The sequence below is a fragment of the Corvus brachyrhynchos genome, unplaced genomic scaffold (assembly GCF_000691975.1).
Source record: "Corvus brachyrhynchos isolate BGI_N302 unplaced genomic scaffold, ASM69197v1 scaffold69, whole genome shotgun sequence".
Taxonomy (NCBI): Eukaryota; Metazoa; Chordata; class Aves; order Passeriformes; family Corvidae; genus Corvus; species Corvus brachyrhynchos.
Window position 1 is genome coordinate 6,479,755 of NW_008240228.1, and position 20,309 is coordinate 6,500,063.

The 20,309-nt window shown below is 45.7% G+C and overlaps 1 protein-coding gene across 6 annotated transcripts in view; it reads right to left on the reverse strand.

The window, feature by feature from the left end:
- The window catches only part of SPTBN1 (spectrin beta, non-erythrocytic 1), a 116,780-nt gene that overhangs the window by 49,196 nt on the left and 47,275 nt on the right, over positions 1-20,309 (reverse strand). Inside the window, exon 1 of one of the 6 annotated variants that reach the window (XM_017745266.1) lies at positions 19,679-20,209. The exons of 4 other annotated variants lie outside the window; for them this stretch is intronic. In XM_017745266.1, coding sequence (XP_017600755.1) covers positions 19,679-19,787 — 109 coding nt within the window. In that variant the 5' untranslated portion in view covers positions 19,788-20,209. Of the gene's footprint in view, positions 1-19,678; positions 20,210-20,309 lie in introns of those variants that run through there. One more of the 6 variants, XM_008642041.2, reaches the window with a different exon arrangement.

The window sequence follows — 20,309 nt, forward strand, 5'->3', positions numbered from 1 at the left end:
AGGAACTGCAACTAGTGTCTACCAGCTTTAAATATATATTTTATGAACTATTTATAGCAAGTGCCTGGGAATGCTGTTCTTGCATATCTGCTTGTCTAGTAATCCATGCCTTTATTTTAAGGGGTTTTTTTGAAATTAGTCACAGAAGAGAAACCTTGCAATAGTTGGTGCTTTTAAAAGAAAATTCCAACAGAAATTATGTCTCCCTTCACCAGCTTGAACAAGCCCCAAAACAGCTCAGGAAGTTTGTTTATTTAATCACTGTAGTCTCTACACAGAAACACAACATTCAGTGATCCCTATGCTTACATTCATTCCAAAGAAAAATGCCACTGTACAGGATCATGAAAATAGAGCTGGATATACAAAATATGATGTAAAACAAGGAAGCTATCAAATACCATCTTAAAGCCAACCATTAAAAAAATCTTTGGCCAAAAATTATGGTTATCAATAATCCTCCCAATCTGGGGTCACAGTGAAAGTAAAGAGTGGGAAAAGAACATCCACATGTGTTTAGTAAAAGGAGATAAAGAGTCAGGGCCTAATTTTGAACAGATGAAAGACATGATGTGGGAAATGCAGTGACACAACAAGTCACGTTGTGAAACCTTTGGAGCCGTGGTATTAACTGACACCAGCTTGGGACCTTCTAGTGTTGAAAGCAAGTCAAGGAAGCCAACAGAGCAAGCGGCCCTTCCAGGACAGGGAAGATGGGTCCCTCCTGGGGACACTGTCCATGTGGCTCAGGATCTGCTTTCCCAAAAAGCTTTACCACCCCAGCACTTTCAGCAGCCCCAAAGAAGGACAAAGTGCATTCTTCAGGCAGTGGGGACTCAGGGAAAAAACCCGAGAAAGCTTGACTGACTCCTTGTCTGGAGTAATGCCTCAGCATCCTCAAGCACAGTGAACTATCAGGGAGGGAGAAGATGGGAGCCCAGGCTGGCTGGAGGCCCTCTGTGCTGGGGGAGCCGATGGTGGTGCCGTTAGGAAGTGCTTTCTTTACTCTAGAGTTCAAAGCCAGTCGCTGCCTCTCCCCTTCTGCCTTCCCGTTTCCTCAGCCTTGCTCTCGGTGGCCTCGATTTCCTGTTTACAGCGAGAGGCTGCAGGGCCCGGTTGGTTTCTCTGCCTCCCCACCTCTGCCCCCACCCCAGCTCGCTCTTGCCTGAGCTCCTCTCACCTGATCCCCACCCATCTGTGGCACCGGCCTCCTCCCTGCTGGTCCCACCACTTAAAAATAGTGTGAAAGTCTCTACTGGGACCACAGCTGTGCTGGTTCCAGCGCTAACTCCTCGTGCTGAGCCTACAGTCGTCTTTTCACATGAGCTCCAGCAAGTTCAGTGCTGGAGCTATTCATGGCTTTTCACTTTCTTTCCATCTCTCCTCTGATTTATGGCAAGCAGGGCCCAAAGCAGGGAGATCCTCACGGGTGCAGCCCTGTGGGAAAACCCTGTGGCACCACACAAGGGCCAGGCCCCACATGCCACTGCCAAGTTTTGGGGACAACCAGCAACTTATGTCAGAAAAATGCCACTGGAGAGACACAGCAGCTCTTTCAGGCTCCTAATGGGGCAGTCACCCAGGAAGGCCGGGCTTTATCCCGCACTTGGCACAGGCGGAGCACAGCTCTAATTCCCCCTGATATTCTCAGCCAGAGAAGCCCCTGGAGGGAGAAGGCACAGCCCTTCTTACCCTGCATCACTTCACTCCTCTTGCACTCCCACAACGTGGGAAAGCAAACCAAGCCCATTTGGAAAGTGGCATGACTGGAGTTGGTCATGTTAAAACCTCTCCTGATTATTTCTACATGGTGTTTCACAATGACAGCAGGTTTTTGCAATGCTTTTATCAACCCTTTCTAACTGATAAACTATTTTTCTGCTCTGGGGTTTCAGGTTAAAACACACACAGAATTAAAACCAAGAAATTTTGGTTGTAAAGAAGAAAAGAAAGATACGTACAGAAATGGGCTTAGAGCCCTGACAATTTGGTTAAGCAAACAACACAACTGTGACTCTCTTAATGTGCAAAAACCTCCACAGTAAGGACTAGGTACATCCATGAGTGATGACTCCAGGGATTTAACATCAGCCATGGGCCCTGAGTGCTATTTACGAACGTCATGTGATGGTTTTGACAAATGTCCTTCATACTTTCAAAAACACAGTTATGGATTTTGAAGATTAATTAAAATGAGAGGATATGGGTGGAGCTCCAAGTGTCCTACAGCTTGTGAAAACATTTGTTTCCCAAGGGTAAAGAGAAATGAGCAACATGCAAAACATGAACAGCAGGAAAACGGAAACCACTCTCAGAGCAGTATCGATAATAGAGAATCCAACTTATCTTGAAGCAACACTGGGAAGGAAATTTCCTTTATGCGGAAGGCCCCATGACAATGCTGCCACCAGACAGGCTTGCAAACTCTGATGCTGTGATTGTGACGCATCAAGGACTGACTTTGTTTAGGAGTTTAATAAATAAACCAGAATTTGTACACTGAAAGCATAAACTGAGCTGGACAGGATCACAAACAGGCATCTAACCCTTTCCTCGCTTGGGGGGAAACACTTCTTCCTCCACTAATTTGATAAGAAAAAATCCTGACAAAAATGCAGTCAACTTTCTGAAAGCCCAGAGCTCAGTCACTGAGTCCCCACTGTGGGACAGTGGTACCAGGGTCACATGCACCTCCCCCTTGTCACACACTCAGCTCTGCTGGGTGAACTCAATAGGGCTGTGCCAGAATAATGGTGAACTTGTTTTAATAACTGCCCTGGGAAAGGCAGGGCTGCAGGAGCAGACCGAGACCAACGTGGGCCCCGTGACCCTGTGCACTCCCACATGCCAGGAGGCGTTACGGGCCCCAGGGCCTTCGCGCGCAGCAGCGCTGACCGCAGCTGTGGCAAAGGTTACCTGTGCCACCACCTGCCTGCTAAACACCGCTTCCAGACACCCTGCTCGCTTCCATACCAGTCAAACCACATTTCCAACAAACTGACCTTGAATCCCTTTCAAACAGAATGGTAAATCTGCTTGGGCCACGCTGCTGCCAGCCCTGCAATGACTTTGGGTGTGGGACAGCTCCCACCAGCCCCTGGGCAGGGGCAAAGGCCTCCACACAGCAAAGGGGATGCTCCCAAAAGAGCCCAAACAGGGAAAGTGGAGCACAAAAAGAAGAGCTGAAAGGAGCAGTCTGGGACTGCTGCTGGGCTCTCAGCCCCTCAGGACAGCCCAGCCATCAGTGGCACTGACAGCCTCCCTGCTGAGTCCAGCCCGAGGGCAGCTGCTCTAGGCACTGTCACTGTCCATGGATCCCTGCAATACCTCAAGCAAGACAAATTACAGATAACTTTTAATCCCTGACTCCAAAAGCTCTGTCTCTTGCCGGTTTACATCTTATATTTCCATGCTGGAAGTAATTTTTCCAGCTTAAAATGATTATTTTTTTCACTATAGCATCCAGTGTGTGTCCTACATGAAGCACTGCTGCACCCACTAACTCCGAGATCAGCTGAGTGCTGCTCTAGGCACACCACTTCTGCTAATATCCACTATCCACAGCTTCCCAGAATTTCCCAGATCATATTCTCATTTAACAGAGCACAGAGAAAACAGAGCTTCCTTTCACAGGACAACGTTCCCATTGCTGTTGGTTTTCAGGGTGCAGGATATCACCCTAAGCTTTCTCACAGATGCAAGGATGTGGAGTGAATTAACCAGTAATATCCACAGCTTCACAAATTCCAGCTGTGCTTAGAGGTTTTTCAGTTGAGAAAGAAGCCTGAGAGAAGGGCAGATCAGCTACTGGGACCAGAATGTGGTGATCAAACAAGATTTTATCAGGAAACAACATGAATGGATGTGCTGTGATAACCTTCACTGTTTATTGGAATAAGAAAAGAGCGATAGTGAACATGAAATAACTCTAACATGGGTCCAACCTCTGGTGTTCCAGGCAGGCTTGAATGGAGTGACCTGGCCCTGAGGCACAGAGTCCTCAGTGGGTCTGACACAGCTCCTTTGGCCACCACTCCAGCAGCATCTTGACAAACAAAACAGTGTTGGTGGCTCCTGCTCCTTAAATTCCCTGTCCAAACTGAGGGCTGTGTGCTCAGACAAGGCTGGGGACTGCCAGCAGCCCTGGGCTGTGCCCCAGGCTGGGGAAGGAGGCTGAGGCTGGGTTTGTTCCCACCTCAGCCCAGCAGAACCCCACCCTGGGGGAGACCCACTGTGGGACTGCGGCTTGTGGGGTGTGTAGCTATGCAAAGCACACAACTGATGCACCACTAAATATAGCCCAGAGGGGAAAACGCACCTCAGTGTATCCACTGAGGATCAGCTGAGGAGAGAAACACCTGCTTGGGTAAACACTTCCAAAATGATGGCTTTTCCACATGGTCCCACACATGCTGTATTAGTCCTTACGGCATCAGGAAGCCCAGAGAACAATGCATAAGCATGCACAGCCAGGCACTGAGAGTCTAAATGGAAATATATTGGAATTGATCTATAGGGAGGAAAATGAAGGAACAAGGAAAGATCACTACTAGCTATCAGTAGAGAAAAGGAAATTTTCTCTTAACATTGAAGTGTCCTATAGCAATAAACTAAGCAGTGGACGCTGCTTTTTTCCGGCTGCAGATGACAGGTTAGGAAAACTGGGATTGATAAAAATGGAAAAAACAGAGCTTAATGTAGAAAACACAAGTCCATAGTGCACACATACAGGGACAAGGAAAAAACTAGAACCAAACCTGCAGGGAGTCAAATTTACACGACATACAGAGAACATGATACACATGGGTCCAGTGCTTAGAAAAAGGCATCTCCTTCACTTTAATCTTGCCAACAGTTTACCACGGAGGAATGGGAGTGGAGCAGCTGATCATTCTGATGCAAATAGGATGCATTTGTTAATGGTTATTTTATGGCACAAAGTAATCTGTGGAGTGACTTCCCATCCAAACTGGTGAGATCACACCAAAGCTATTACATGCTCCAGCATGACTTAAACAAGAACTTGAATGCAAATGTTAAAGATGACAAAGAAATGAGGGGATTTTGTTTGTGCTGTGTTTAGCTGGTGATTTCATTAGAAGCAAAATCCTTGCTGCTTTCCCAACTCTGCTACATGGAGACAATTGTGGAGAAACCAGGGGTGTGTTCAGCAATCCTTTTGCTTTTACTAGGAAGCACCAGCCAGCTACTAAATCCTATTAAATATCTACCCTTCCCTAACAAACATTACAGCATGTGACCACTTTCACTGCTGAAAATGCTCTGGAAAATAAAAAAGGGAAAGCTACATAATGGAGCAGGTGGAACAAACAATTCTGCTGCTTTCTGTCTTTGATGGCACTAAACCTCCCTCACATAAACATGATGCACAGAACAATGTCCAGGAGCCAGCCAAGCATTACGGGGTGTGGAAGGGCAGGTCCTTCCATTGTCTTCATTTTTACACAGAGTTTATGACATTTTGGTGTCAGCAACACAAAAATAAACCTTCCACAAGCCAGATGCAGATTCATGTACAGGAATGATTATGTTCATCTGCAAAAAGTCATTGTAAAGCCTCCCACAGCAAATAAATATAAAAGTCATCTGGGTTTAACAGATTAAGCTGGTGGAAGAACTCAGCTTGTGATTTTTAACTTTTGTTTCCATTCAGAAGATGAAGATGACACATTTAAGCAGATTTAGAGGAGCAGGTGCTCAACTCTCCCTGCATTGGCGGTGGATGTTTGAACTGCTTGTTTAACTTGGGGGGGCTGGAATACAAACCTGTGTAACCATCTCCCACAACACGTCCAGCTCCCTGTGTGGAGAACACCCATCACAGAGCCCATTACAGCAACAGCAACCAGTCAGCTGCTCTTCTGGTTCCCCAGGAACCCCCACCAACTGCTTGTTCTTCTGTATGAAATGCAAAGCAGCTATAGAAACACAACCTTTCTAGTGGGTGATTCAAATGGTTAAACACTTCTGCGTGCTGCTCTTGGAAACACCTACGCCCACCTTCAGCCTCAACCACCAGCACCTGCCCTGGGTTGCACATGACCACTGAACAAAATGGTCACAAAGATCAAGGCCTGGACCCCAAACTGCATCACAGAATCACAGACTGCTTTGGGTTGGACAGGACCTTAAATATAATCCAGTTCCACCTCTCTGCCATGGGCCAGGACACCTTCCACTAGGCCAGATTGCCCAGAGCTCCACCTAGCCCAGTCTTAAACATTTCCAGGGATGGGGGCATCCACAGCTGCTCTGGGCAATCTGTGCCATGGCCTCACCACTCTCATAGAGAAGAATTTCCTCCCCATGTCCCATCTAACCCTTCTCTCTGTCAGTGTAAAGCCATTCCCCCCCTTGCCCTGTTACTCCAGACCCTTGTAAATAGTCTCTCTCCACCTTTCCTGTACCTTCTTCAGGCACTGTCATGCCACAGTCAGGTCACCCTGAAGCTTCTCTTCCCCAGGCTGAACAATCCCAATTCTCTCAGACTTTCCCAAAGGAGAGGTGCTCCATCACTCTAACCATCTTGGTGGCCTCCTCTGGGCCTCTCTTCCTCCTTTCTGAAGAAAGATGTTACAAAACCATATTTACAGCAAAATAGCAGAAGAACAGATGAATAAAGGAGTAACTTTCTGGCCTCATGGCGTGCAGTGTTCAAATGGGCCTCCTCTAAAAAGCAACGTGGAAAATGTCTCAGTGCTGTTGGCATTTTACACGAAAGGACACAAACCCCTCGCGGCTATTTGATGTCAGTGCTTGTTGCCACTTTTCCCTCTTACGTAAGGAACAAATCACTTCATCAAAAGGAGCATGGAAAAAGCATCTGCCTGTCCCAGGACACTGACTCTGAAATTTCCACAGAAGAACAATGAAAACCTGAGGTCACTGCACTGTTTCAAGTACACACAATCTGGGGGGTCTTGGCAGTTTCCTTTGAAACACATTATATGCATAATGCAGGGAAGTGCCAGGGGATTTTTGAGGGGGACAAAAACATTTTTCTATACTTGTCCAAACCACTCTTTGACTGACAGTGTTGAATGAGGATGAGAGCAAGGCTTGGCACAGGCAGGGAACATGCCAGGTACTTCCCTACATCAGATTCATCTTATTTCTTCCCATGTTCAGCAAACCCAGCAGAATGAGAATTTTTACAGTGGACTCCCGCTCGTCTGTGGGAAGGAAAACAAGGGTAGGAGGAAGGAGCTGGGGGGTTTTATTATTTCTGTTGTTCTCTTTTCCTTTCAGTGTTCCTCCCTGTTCTCAGAACTGCAGGGAATGCAGCTGCTCTCACATAAGACTACTGGCACTGCTATTCCCACAGTGCAATTCCTACTGGTCCTGTGTGCCCAGCCTGGGACCCTCCTTAGCTAGGGATTTGGAAATACAGAATTGTAACTGACATTAACCAGAGAGAAGCCACAGAGAGATGGGCTTCAGGAGTCAGCATTCCCTGTGAAGACAGCAAAATGCATGGTGAATCCCATCTTTTCCAGAGCAAACCCTGGCCCTGTGGGCAACCACTTCCAGTGGCACACACCACCCTGGAGAGAGGAGACCTGCCAGGATGCAAGGCTGGGGGGAGCCAAGCAAGGGCAATCCTGATGGGATATCCAGAAGAAAGCTGTCACTGTGAGGGTGTTGAGACACTACCTCCCCCACAGGCTGTGGGGACTTCATCGTTAGGGAGATTCAGATCTCAGGAGGACAAATCCCTAAGCAACCTGATCTACCACGGGAGTACCCCTGCTCTGAGCAGGTGTGCTGGACCAAATAAACTCCTCTCCCAACCTGAACTATTCTGTGATTCTATGAATTCCAGCAAGCTTAAACAAGAATAGGCCAGAAGACTGCACTGCCAGTATTCTTATGGAATCCCACCGAGGGATTTCAGAGAGCTGTGGGATCTCTTCTTTCATCTGAGGCACAAGTTGAGACATTATATGGAAAGCAAAGTCAAAGCTGTGGTATATTTTGACCATGCTTCTGTAAAAACTCACTGCAAACAGAATGAAGAATAGATGAAAGAAATGCCAAACCTTTGTTGGTTTCATGTTTAAATCTAATTTCACCTTAATGACAGAGAAGCATGAATAGAAAATAAAGAAATCTATGATGATTGCATTTAATCCTTTCAAAATATTAAATCTCTGTGCTAAGAGATGTTATCATTATAATTAATTGCTGTTAAATTATAATTTTCATTATCACAGAAATATTTTAAATGGAAGAACATGTATTTAAACAACCACTGTGCTGATCAGGGATTAATAAGAGCTGAATTCATAGCCTTGCTGAACAATGTGTTTAGTTCCTGCAGTTTCCATGGCCACACAATAATTTACTATTGTTAATTGCGTGCCACAATGTAGAGTCAGATGCACTACACTGTGCTGACAGGATGCTGAATAAAAGCAGCACTACATAAAAGCAGAACCACCACAGGTAGGACAGACCATAGCCCAGCAAACTAAATCCCAAAGGTGAAAACTGAATGAGTAACAGCAATAAAAATACTGTAGGTTACAATAAAAATCACTTGTATAACTGAAGGAACCTTGATATTTATAAAATGCCATTATTTCTAAAAAGGGAGTTTTAAAAATGCATTAATTTTAATGAGATTTGAGACAAACTGCTAATAAGAAGCATTAGAGGAAAAATCCCTAATCTTCTCTGACTCTAATCTGCAAACCCATCATGCAGAGCTCCCAAGAAAGTCCTGGAGTTGGTGTCTTTTGAGACTGGCAGAACTGACACCTTCACCTGTTTGCTTGCTTAAGAAAAGCTCCAGAAAACTGAACCATGATCTCGACTTGAACACACATTCCAACCAGTCACTCTGTGTAGTAAAGGAGTTCTTTAAGAAATCCATGTGGCAATTTAAAAAAACAACAATTAATAATAAGAAATCTTTCTTTTCATGCCACATTTGCTTTATTGCGAATTCTGAGGCACAAACTAGTTGCACATGCATTCTAGCTCCTCACCTCAACATTTTCGTACTTGCCTGTTTGATTCCAATCCAAAGGTCATTTACTGATCTGCTTTTGTGGGACAATGTGGCATGTTTAAGCAAAATCATTTTAGCCTTTGGAATTATGCAAGAGTGGGGAAAAGAGATCCCTTTCCAGCACAGTATTTCCTGCCCAGGTAATAACTTTCAAAGCAGTACCAGAAAAAACCCCTTTGTTTGAAACCCTCAAAGGTCTCTCTGAGATTTAAAAGGTGATGCAAATTTGAAGAAATTAGGGTAAAATTGTACTTTGAATACCTTACCTGTGTATCTTCATCCAGAAACATCACTTGTTTCTTGTTTTTCTAGTCTTAAAAGTGGACTTGTGAGTTGTACTGATTGTGCAAGGCCTTGACTGCAACAATTGAAAGGCCCTACACAGGGACAAAGGTGTGGCTCCTATGGAAGGGATCCAGGAGAGCTCCCAAGAACTTACCTTTACTTACTTTCTTTCATTTTTAGCACAATGAGGAAATTATGAAAGCACTCAAAGACTCCTGATAACAGTCATTTCACTGATGCCTCTTTAGCCATGTTGCACATGGGCTCCATATTCTGGGCTTTTCCCCCTCAAAATGTGAATTGGTGACGTGGTGTTTCCTTTAAAAGCCCCAAAATACAGAATAAAGCCCCAAACAGACTATGGGGTAATGGCAATTAATAAAGGAAAACAACTTCTGAAAGTTCAGTGTCTAATTAATGCTCCCAGTTGTCTGTTAGTGCAACAGCAATGTCACTAGAACAGAGTTCAGGTATTGGTTAAGCACAGAACTACTGCACGTTTGCACAGACTATGTGTGCTTGCACCCATCTTACACACCTCCAAATCACACAGATACAGGGGTACACAGGCACCAGAATGGCATCTTACACTCATTTGTATGTTCCTGAAGCCTCAATCACAACTCACCGATTTTCAGGTCTCCAAACTTACACACATTTCACACATTTCAGCGTAACTCAGATACACCAGATGTTTATGCAAAAGGAAAAGCCCCATGAATACACTTCTGAATGTGAAGGCCACGGTGACCTGCAGCTGATGCCAGAGAAATGTTTCTAAACTTGGCAACAGGAGCGAAACCAGAAGGAAAAGCTGAGTTGTGCAGCACAGAAAACAAAAGGTGTTCTGGCATTAGGTGGCTCACACAGGTACACCTGAAACCTGCCAGGAACTGGCTGGGATGGGCCACGCTCACGAGGCTAGAGGAGAGGGAAAGGACAGCCCCACACCCAGCACCCTGAAATGGGCACTGCAGAGATCACACCACCCTGCCCAGCCATTTCAGTCATTTGGGAAAACCAGGGGGAAGTCCCCTTGGAGCTGCTGTTTTATTCCATGCTTGTCCCAGCCCTGCCATACCCAGCCTGGGGAGCAGCTCTGCTGGCGCCAGGGCAGAGCTCCAATCCATCCCTGCGGGGGATGGCACTGCCAGGACATGCTGCATGGTAAGAGGTTTTGCATACTAGGTGTCCTTAAGTGTTTTCTCCTCTCCAGGACAACTTGTGACTGCTTTTATTTAGGAAAAAAGTATGTGCAGTGAGGAATTGGCTGGAACATGGCCGGCGCCAGGCGCTGAGGACACAGGAGCATCTTTCAAGTGGCACAGAGCACCATTAGCATCAGTGTGCTGGCAAACACCAGTGCAAGCCAACTGTTAAGAGCAAAGGCTCCAGTAAATAAGGTTTGTATCATGGGAATTTTATTATATACCCTATCAGACATATTTACTTTGGAGGAGAAGCAGAGAGAGAAGCATTTAATAATATATCAGCAGCAGGGGATTTATGGAAAAAATGTTCCACAACTTCCATGCCTCGCCCTGTGAGCTCCTTCCGTAAGGACTTAGGCCACAGCTAAGAGCAACCAGGTCCAGATGCAACCAACCCTTAATCTGCTATTAAAAGCTGACAGATTATCAGTGCACCTGCACAAGTGACAATGGCCAGGACATCACCCAGGGAACAGTCAGGAAACCGTCTGTGGGCAATGCCAGTTTTCTGAAGAGACTTCCTTGAGCTAGAAGTGACACACTGTTCCTGATCCCAGGGGAGGCTGTGAGGATGAAACTCAACTCGCACCCCACAGGGTGAACAAAGACACAGGGAGGGAGAACATGAGACACTCAGCACTCAAAAGTAAAGATAAGCCAAATTATTGAACTTCCCGTGACGAGGATAACAGAAAGGTCAGAAGTTCAGAACACCGCCAATATTTGATGTTTCCAGACACCTCCCCTATTTACTCAGAGCCTGCCTTAAGTGCCATTCTGTAATGGCTCTTACTCATGTCAGCCTGCAATCACAGTACAGTCACATCTGTGATTTCACAGCAGTCTCTCCCATTATATTGCCAGGCAATCTGAGTTGACAGAGGAACACACCCTGAAAAAAGCAGCCGTTGCACTATCAAAGTCTAGCTTCCCTCCAAATAACCGTGGAAAGATACTAAACTAGATGTAGAATTAATTATTACCCAAAGCAAACCGTAGTTAGTTGACTGCAGATGGGATGGTCAGGTTTTCAATTATCTTTTTTCCTGGAACCAAATCATAATCAGATCATATTTTCAAAAACTGGAAACACTTCCTGGACAAAATGAGCATTAAGAATTGGACTTCAGAGGTTTTTTGAAAGGAGAAGGCAGAACCAGTATTTGGTGTTAGCACAGAGAAGCTGAAACCAAGAGGAAACTGTTATTTGAGAAAAATGTAGGTACAGGACTGGATTTGAGAGACAAAACCCCTCAGCACTGTGTTGTTTGTGCAGTTCCTTTTAACGGGACTGCATTGGTTTAGACTATCTGAGAAGTGGGTGCTGCATACTGGCTGATTTTCTGCAGAGGTTGCCAAGCCATTAAGTGAAATTTAGGTATCTTTATTAAACCATAGGGGTTTCATTCCAAGAAAAATCTGGGCAGCCAGCGTTTATTCTTTTCAGATAAACTCTTAAATCTCTTTGTAACCACATGTTGTTTTGTTTAATCTTTGAAGGCATAAGGTCACCCTTTGCTTGTGATTACAGTACTGTGGTCACACAGATCATGTTTGTACCTTGCCACTGCGCTTTTTCCACTGACCCTTTGGTGAGCAATTCTCCAGCTACTCTGCCTGAAAACTCAGTCCCAACAGAACTAAAACAGGCAAGAGAACTTAAAACCACTAATCTCAAAACCAAACCAATCCTCGGAAGCACATGCCTGGCCATTTTGGCAATATTGTAGGCAGAGATGTTTGAAGTCTCTGCTAGGGATACCAAATATGCCTTCTGTACAATGCCATTTGGGATGACACTGCTCATTTTTGCTAATAGAAATAATGCATAAAAATCATATTTATGACCTCCTCCTCAATACAGTTTAGCTAAAATCAGTGCAGGACTGTGCATGCTACTGATTCCCACCAAAGAGCAAACTGACCCTGTTCAGTGTCACTTTGTCACATATGTGAAACTGGGCTTGCACTTTCCAGTTCCAGCTTATATTTTTATGAACAAACCAAACTTGACTGAACACAGAATTATCAGAACTTCCAGTTATGCCACGAAAAGGCCACTTGGTAATGCCAGCTCTTTCACAAGCCCTTTGAAAAGGCAAGAGCGTGGCCCCCAGACCATGGCCCAGTGGCTGCCTGCGTGTCTGCCGGGCTGTGCTGTTCCCTGCACACTGAAGGGCCTTTCTCTGTAAGCTCCTTTCTCGGGAACAGTGGGGCATTGAGCAGGGCTACGAGCCTGGTTAATATTAGTTTGGCTACAGCAGTGCTCTCCAACAAAGGAGGCTCTCAGCCCGGGATACCCTCGCTCCAGCAGCAAGTGCACAAGGGCTTTTGTGTGAGCGTGGGCTCTCCCGGCCACTGCGACCTCGGGCTCCACATCACAAGTCACAAGCATGAGTGCTCCCCATCCCTCTGGGCCTTTCTCCTGTGGCACAAATGTGAGGACTCAGCTCGATGCATTTTCAGGAGCAGTGAGCAATTTTGGGCTCACGTGCTCCCCTTAATTGCACGAGGCTCTCCATGAAGACAGGAGGGCCACAGTGACTCTGGGTGCCAACAGGGACATGAAGTGTTCGAGGCGCAGCTGGGACTGAGGCCCTGCTCCCCACAGCACCCCTGTGCTCATCAGGTTCCCCTCTGCTTCTGCAGGCCAGGCCACCACCTCATTCCTGTTGCACTGAATTTCAGAGCTGGTGGAATGCAGAGTAATCCATGAGTTCCTTACTCTCTCCACAAATGACCCTTTACTTTGAAAGGACTCATTTTGAGTTGGGAGGGGAGTTGTTTACTAATACTTGTTAAACAACTTTAATCGTTGATGAAGTGTCACTTCACTTGGACAATCACACTGGGATAAAGGCCGTTACCTGCCAGGCCCAGATATAAACTTCCAAATGGAATTTCAGATTTGATTTCTTGTGGGAAGAGCAAAGCAGATTCTCAACCACCTTATTTATGATATTCTATCTCCTTCACCACAGCTTTGAAAGTCAACAGAGACTAATTCCCAAGCTTTGGTGTAAGAGTTTTCCCAAAACCATCTATTCAATGAAGATTATTCATTTTCACATGAGGAAAAAATGTCATTGTCATACCCTGCTACTTAATAACTGATACTTAATACTTCTCAATTCAACTTAAACAGGAACAAAAAGACCTTCAGAGTTGTTAGTAATCAAATACTCATGAAATTATTTGAAATTCAGACTCTGAGCAGAAGGGGTGCAGTTACCAAAGCCCACACCCTGTGCTGGGATCTCACAGGAGAGGAGTTTAGTACAGGGAGAGGGAACGGGGATTTTGTCAATCACGTTGTAATTTGATTTTCTTCACCATTTCTACTAAGCTTAGGTAGCAGCTCGCCCACTTTACTAGTCAAGGCATGCACCCAACAGAAAACAGAGAGATGAAAGAAACTAAGGAAAAAGAGGAAATCACAAACCCAAATTGGGAAAGAGCTCAGGAATGGAAGACAACCATTGTTCTGTTGTTTTATCACCACTTTCATCTCTGTCCGTAGGCTTGTTTTATAGCCCTACTTTCCACACAAGTTAATGGCAAAACCCACAATCCATTTGAATAGGGCTCTTGGATAGGAAAAATATTTGGAATAGGAGCTTGTACTCCCAGGTGATTACAACATGCCCATGAAACACTGGGATGGTCTGTGACACGGAACTTCTTGGAGACATGGAATGCAGAAACACCCAAGGGCTGATTCATGTGCTGCATTCCCAGATCCATGAGCTGTGGAGATTTACACCAGCTGAGCACCACACAAATAATTTTACTGTTTTAACTCTGGCTACATATCTCCCGCAGGGTATTCAAAATACCCCACTGTCCCATGTGAAAATATCTGCTGACAAGCTCCGTTTACTTCATTTCAGAGCCACAAAAAGTGCTCCAGAATTGCCCTTTTTTTTAAAAAAAAAATTAGGCTAGAGCACCTAGAGATTTCTGTTTGTTTTTAAATTAAGTTCCTTACACACACAGTTAAGAAACCAAATGTTACAAACATATTCTAAATGAAAACTGAAGAGAACAGACGACAAAAGACCTGAGCCAACAGTCTGAAGTTGTAAATGTTCACAGTTACTTCAGCGAGGAGCCAAATCCAATTTAAATGTTTGCTTTTCGACCTGTATCAACACTGATCACATAAGCAGAAATACCTTACCCTGAGATCCTTTAACGTGCCTTCTCTATCTCCACAAGTACCAAAATCCATGACCAGAAAAAGTAAATTTTTGCCCAAAAATTGAGTCAGGATTTGGATATGTTTGCAGGAATCTTTGCATTGGAAAGAATAAGAGCCCAGCTATCAGAGAAATGCACATTCAAGTCAGTGTGAGACCCCTTTAAAACTCTTTGCAAATCTGACAGGGCTTCCAACCGTGCAGCTTGTGCTCAGGTGTTCACCCAAACCAGAAGACTGAAGTATGCTGTGATACACTCAGGCTTTGGAATATTGCAGACACCAGAAAATCGAGCAAAATTTGCCACAGGGACAGGAATTTGCACCTTTGGTGGATCTGAGAACATGGAGGGGGAAAAGCCAAAAATCGGTGTAACCCAGACACATTTCATCCAGAATGAAATTCAGCCTCCCTGCATTTCAGCTTTAACAGAAATTACCATGACAAGAAATGCCAGTGACCCATTTGGTAGACAAAGTAGGGTGTCCCAGGTCAGTAATCAGCGCCTGGAGCTATGCAGGTCACTGCTCCCAGGAGACTCAAAGCCTTAGCAAGGTAAATCTCCCAACCAGGAAGGCGGCTGCTGAAACTGGCTGCTCAAAGGGCACCCACGGGAGGAACTCCAAGGATCCTGGTGTCACAGAGGGCATCTCTGCCCTAGTGCAGGACAGGGCTGCAACTCCTGCAAACTGCTCTGTTGGCAGCAGAAGCTCCCTGTTTAACCTTGAGCATAGACAGGGATTTGGGGGGAAGGTTTTCTTGCAGGAAAAGCTGTGGGAAACCCCTGCTTGTGAACAGAAAACCAGGAAAATTCTTCTGCTGTCCTGCAGCCTGGATGGGAACCAATCAATACCTATATTCATATATTACCAAGCTGATTACCAGTGACCACTGAAAAATAGAAGTGGTGTGTGTCTCCTTTTATGCCAAACCTCCTTGGGTCATTGCAGATCAAAGGATTCCAAGCCAAGGAGCTTCCCTGCTGAAAGGCTCTGCTATCAGAGAGAGGGGGCTTTGCCCAAACACCTGAAATACAGTTGCATTGCCTTTCCTGGTGCAGGTAGTGCTGTGCAACCACAGTCAGCCTCGTATTCCCATGAACCAGAGCTTAGAACTGATCTTAAACACCTGTGATGGGAAAGGCAGCTCACCTTTCCTACAGCTTATTCCAGCGTCCAGTTTTTCAAACATACATTTCTAACACAGCTCAAAATAAAGGCGCTTCCTCCCAGGCAGCCTGGGCTCCCACTAGAATGCCAATGCCCAGCCTAAAAGGCAGCATTACAAAAATGCCCAAATCTGAAATGTCCCACACAGCAGGACACACGGCAGAGCTCCTTTAAAAGCTGGCTTTCCACCGCGATTTATCAGGAGTGCCGATCTAGCTCACCCCCATCCCCCAAGATTCCACATTTGTAATTACCACTGGAAAACTCACACCTCGGGCACAGCCCCGGAGCTGAGACCCAGCTTTCCAATGACGGGGCAGGAGCTGATAGAGTCACCACGCTACCGAATGCCAAAGATGTTAATAAATACCACTGTCCTGCTAAGCAGGTGGGAAAGAGCCCCCGGAGCAGTGATGATAGCTGCTTCCCTGTGCACCCTTCTCGCTGGAAGGTGATACAGCTGCAGGGATCTCCTTCCAAATTCTTGACTTGCATTAACCTCTTCTTGCCAGCTCCTACACACGTGCCCAGCCAATCCACAGGATCCTGCCACATTAACATACCACGGGTGACAGCCTTCGTTTTGTAACAACAGCAACATATCTGGTTTGATTTGCAATTAATTCCTCATTGCAGCACGCCAAATTTTCTCCACTGACAGAACCTGCGCAAGCTCCATGGCAACGTGTTTCCCACAAACAAGTTTTGGGGTTCTGTCTTTACTTGCAGCAAGCAACTGCAGCCATGCAACCTGATCCCTTTCTACTGCACAAGTGGCCATGAGAACCAAAACTCCACACCTAGGTTTAAGAGGATAGTAACCACTGATAATATCGCTCACTTATCATTCCAGGACCGGGTGAACTAACCATAACAGGAACTTACTGAAACTTAATAAAGGAAACACAACTTGCTAAAGCATTTTTCTCCCCACACCTGTGCTGACATTCTCACGAGCACAAGGACTGGGTATGCTAAACTCCTGGATTATCATACAAAGGACTTCAGGGCTTCTTTTGACACAAAGACAGTCTTGATTCACTCCCAGCAATGGCTTCTGCCACATCCTGCTTCTCTTTGGCCCATCAAGGCAAATGGGAGCTGGGATCCCCTGCCGGGTGACCCTTCCAGGTGCTGAAGGAGCCGGTCTGGTTCCTTCAGTGCAATCCCACAACCTGCACTGGCTTCATGCCCCAGTGGGATTGGGCTGGAAAATCTGCTTTAATCACCCCACAACCATCATCAAGTTGAATGAGAGTTTCCTTACGATCATCACTTCAAGGCGTTTAAAAGAGGTGGAATGTAGGAGTGCCTAGGGAATCATGTATGTTGTGAACTTGCTTTGTCCATACCGTTTTGGGGCAGAATTAGGCTGGCTCCTCTCCTCGTGTGAAGCTGGCTGGCAATGCCAAACCTCATGTACTGTCTATTTTAGGAATTAGGAGATCAGAGAGAGTTGTCTCCTACTCATTGCTGATTCAGACTTCTCTTTGTACAGGGCCTGAGCACTTGCTCTGCGTTATTTTAGACAAAACAGTATACTCCCAAGTGCTTTCTTTGAGGAAAACTCAACATTCACTAGATCTAAACAGTACCTTGCTATAATCTAGTGCAAAGCTGGGGATTCACATGATAATTGTAGGAACTGTGAAGAAAAGAGGGGTAAATTCAGTGTGTGAAGGAGCAGAAGTTAGAGAAATCTGTGTGGTGCCAACACCTGTTCTGCTCTAGAGAGCCCTCCTACCAGATGTAGGAGGGGTGAAACAGTTATCAATGAGTATTTGATTATTTGAAATGCATCTGCTCTTGTTTTTACACCTCCATAGTGAAAGAGGTAAAACTGGTGATAAATCCATAATTTTAAAACATTACATATATTTAGTTCATCTTTGCTGGGCTTGAGCCTTGCCCAGTGCCACAGAACACTCCCTGTTCCCACCAGAGCCTTCCAGCAAGAATCCCCTCAAGATCTTACAACCCCAAAACAATGGCTTTGTAGACATTCCTCAAGCAAAGAGCCATTAATCCAAGGAAAGACGTCTTCTGTGTCAGCAGAGTTAAGCCACTCCCTTTCCAGCACACACGATATTTTGTATGGTTATTTAGCATTTTATGGAGTATCTGGTGCATAATTTACAACATTGTCTGCACCTAAGCTCCACCCTGAACAAGATCACTGGCAGCACTCATTTCAAGCCTGTGATGTGAGTAAACAGCCATAGGATGGTCTGCTGCAAAACTGCACAGAATTTACTGCATTTTATCTCTTTTGCTGGAGGAAATTGCAGTACTTTAGGGAGAGCACTACATCTTTTTCTAACCTTTTTTTTTAAAGTCAACTCAGTGCATTCCACTGAAGGGAAAACTCACTTTCTGTGCTTTCAACAATGCGGTCTGCTTTCCTCTTTCAGTGTGATGTAAACACACAGATAATGGATTCCTGAAGCAGTGACCCTGAAAATGATAAAATCTGCCTTCTTTATACTGCTAACTAAACCAGCAAAGAAAGAGGCATGAGCCAGGTTTTTCTTCATGCCACAAACTTAGTTCTTTCCAACACAAGTACCACAGCCTGAGATCTGACAGATGTCCAAGATAAAGCCTGTAACGTATTCCCTCGTGTGCAAGTCTGGAGCCTGGATTTTCCATGCCTTGCCCCAGGAATTTCCATGTTCCCAGTGTTTAGGATGCTGTCATTTTGTCTCACTACATGCAGTATGCAGCCATTGCTGTGCGCCAGTTTACAAGATAAACAAAGTGCTATGAATGATTTTTTTTTTCCCCGTCCCTTCTTAAACCAACAAATGGGAACATTCTTAGCACTAACCAGGCTCTTCCCCTCTGACATGAACCACAGACCACACTTGCAGCACAGAGCAGAGTAAATTAAGAAACGTGCACAGAAGGGCAGCACTTCGCTGTACTCAGGCTGGTCTGGGACTATCTCCGGAGTCACATGGATCTAGAGGAGGAGGAGGTTTGGTTTCAGTGAAGAATTCCTTTTTCTTTTGCAACTGCAATCCCAGAGTTCATTCATTGCTGGGACGCGTCTTCCACAGAGAAAACAGCAGAGCTTGTTTTGCCCTGCCTGAGGCAGGGAGCTGCTGGGCACCATCCTCCCCCTTGCACTGGGGGTTTGCGGCCCGGGCCGAGGCCTACCCTCCCTGCCGAGAGCATACGGCACCCCCAAAAGAACCGTCTGGTTCTCACACAGGGAGTTTAATGGGAAAATATTAAAGAACATTCCACCTGTCTAAAAGCAAAGAAAACTGGGAACGTTGAAGTACACGAGTGCTTTCTCAGAGATCTGTGGTGTGAGCAAACTAATTCGTTAGGGAATTATGCAACAGTTCCTCATTTGAAGAGGTGAGGCCACCCGCCTTTGCAGGAGGTGTGCAGGGGTTGGAAAGGGCCCTTGCACTGCAAACTGCACCCAAACACAGCTAGGATTTGTGATTGATGGCCAGTTTTACTTGTATTTTATTTAAGGATAAAATAAATGGAAGACTGCTTCCTCACTCTCCCCCTTATTGTTCTAAGTGACATGGTCTGGCTTAGTCCTCATCTGCAAGGCTGAGGGGCTCAGAGGCTGGACACACACCTTAACCCTGTGTAAGGCTCGGGACACCTTCGGAGTGTGAAGAGCCACACAGGATCCCTCTTCCCACAGCACCACTTTCGTCCTCTCTAACACCTTGGTGCAATGAGAACACGCCTGGACTAACATGTTTACAAGGATCAGAGCATGGCAACACCTCCAAAAAACCCGCACAGACTTACCTTGTAACTGCTTGAATCGTCCTTCTAACTGGTTATAGTTATACGGCACCTGAGCTGCATATCCTGGGGACAACGGCCCGGGCATACTGGTTGATTTTTGTAATTCCATTTACAAGTAACGCAGGGATACGATGAACTGCAGCATAAAGGAACCACAAGTTTCTTTACCACACATCCAGGTAAATCCCAGCTTCCTCAGTAGTTTGGCGTCAGTCCCTAGCGAAAACGCTCCCCCCTGAGCCCTAAGTAAATAACAGCTTCGGTTCAAAATCCAGCAGTGTGGCTTGGCGGTAAGCTCTCTGTAATGGATTCAAACTTAAAGCACCAGGAGGGTAGTTTCTGGTTTGGATTTTTTTTTTTTTTTCCCCCAGTTCCACAACAGTCAACTCTCAAGTGCTTGAATCTGGTTCAAATGCTCTGGCAAAACCAAGTAAAATAAAAGCAAGCGTGCGATTCAGCCCGAAGTAAAGTCAGCATGGAGCCACGCGCTGCCGCCCTGGCCGGCGCTCCCAGGAGCCGCGCACACCTCAGACCTTTCTGCTGGTTTGTAATATAATCAGCGGCCGCCCGGGCGCGGGCTGATGTCACTCGATTACCCTACGGCTCCGGGGGGGGAAGGGAGGGCGGCACC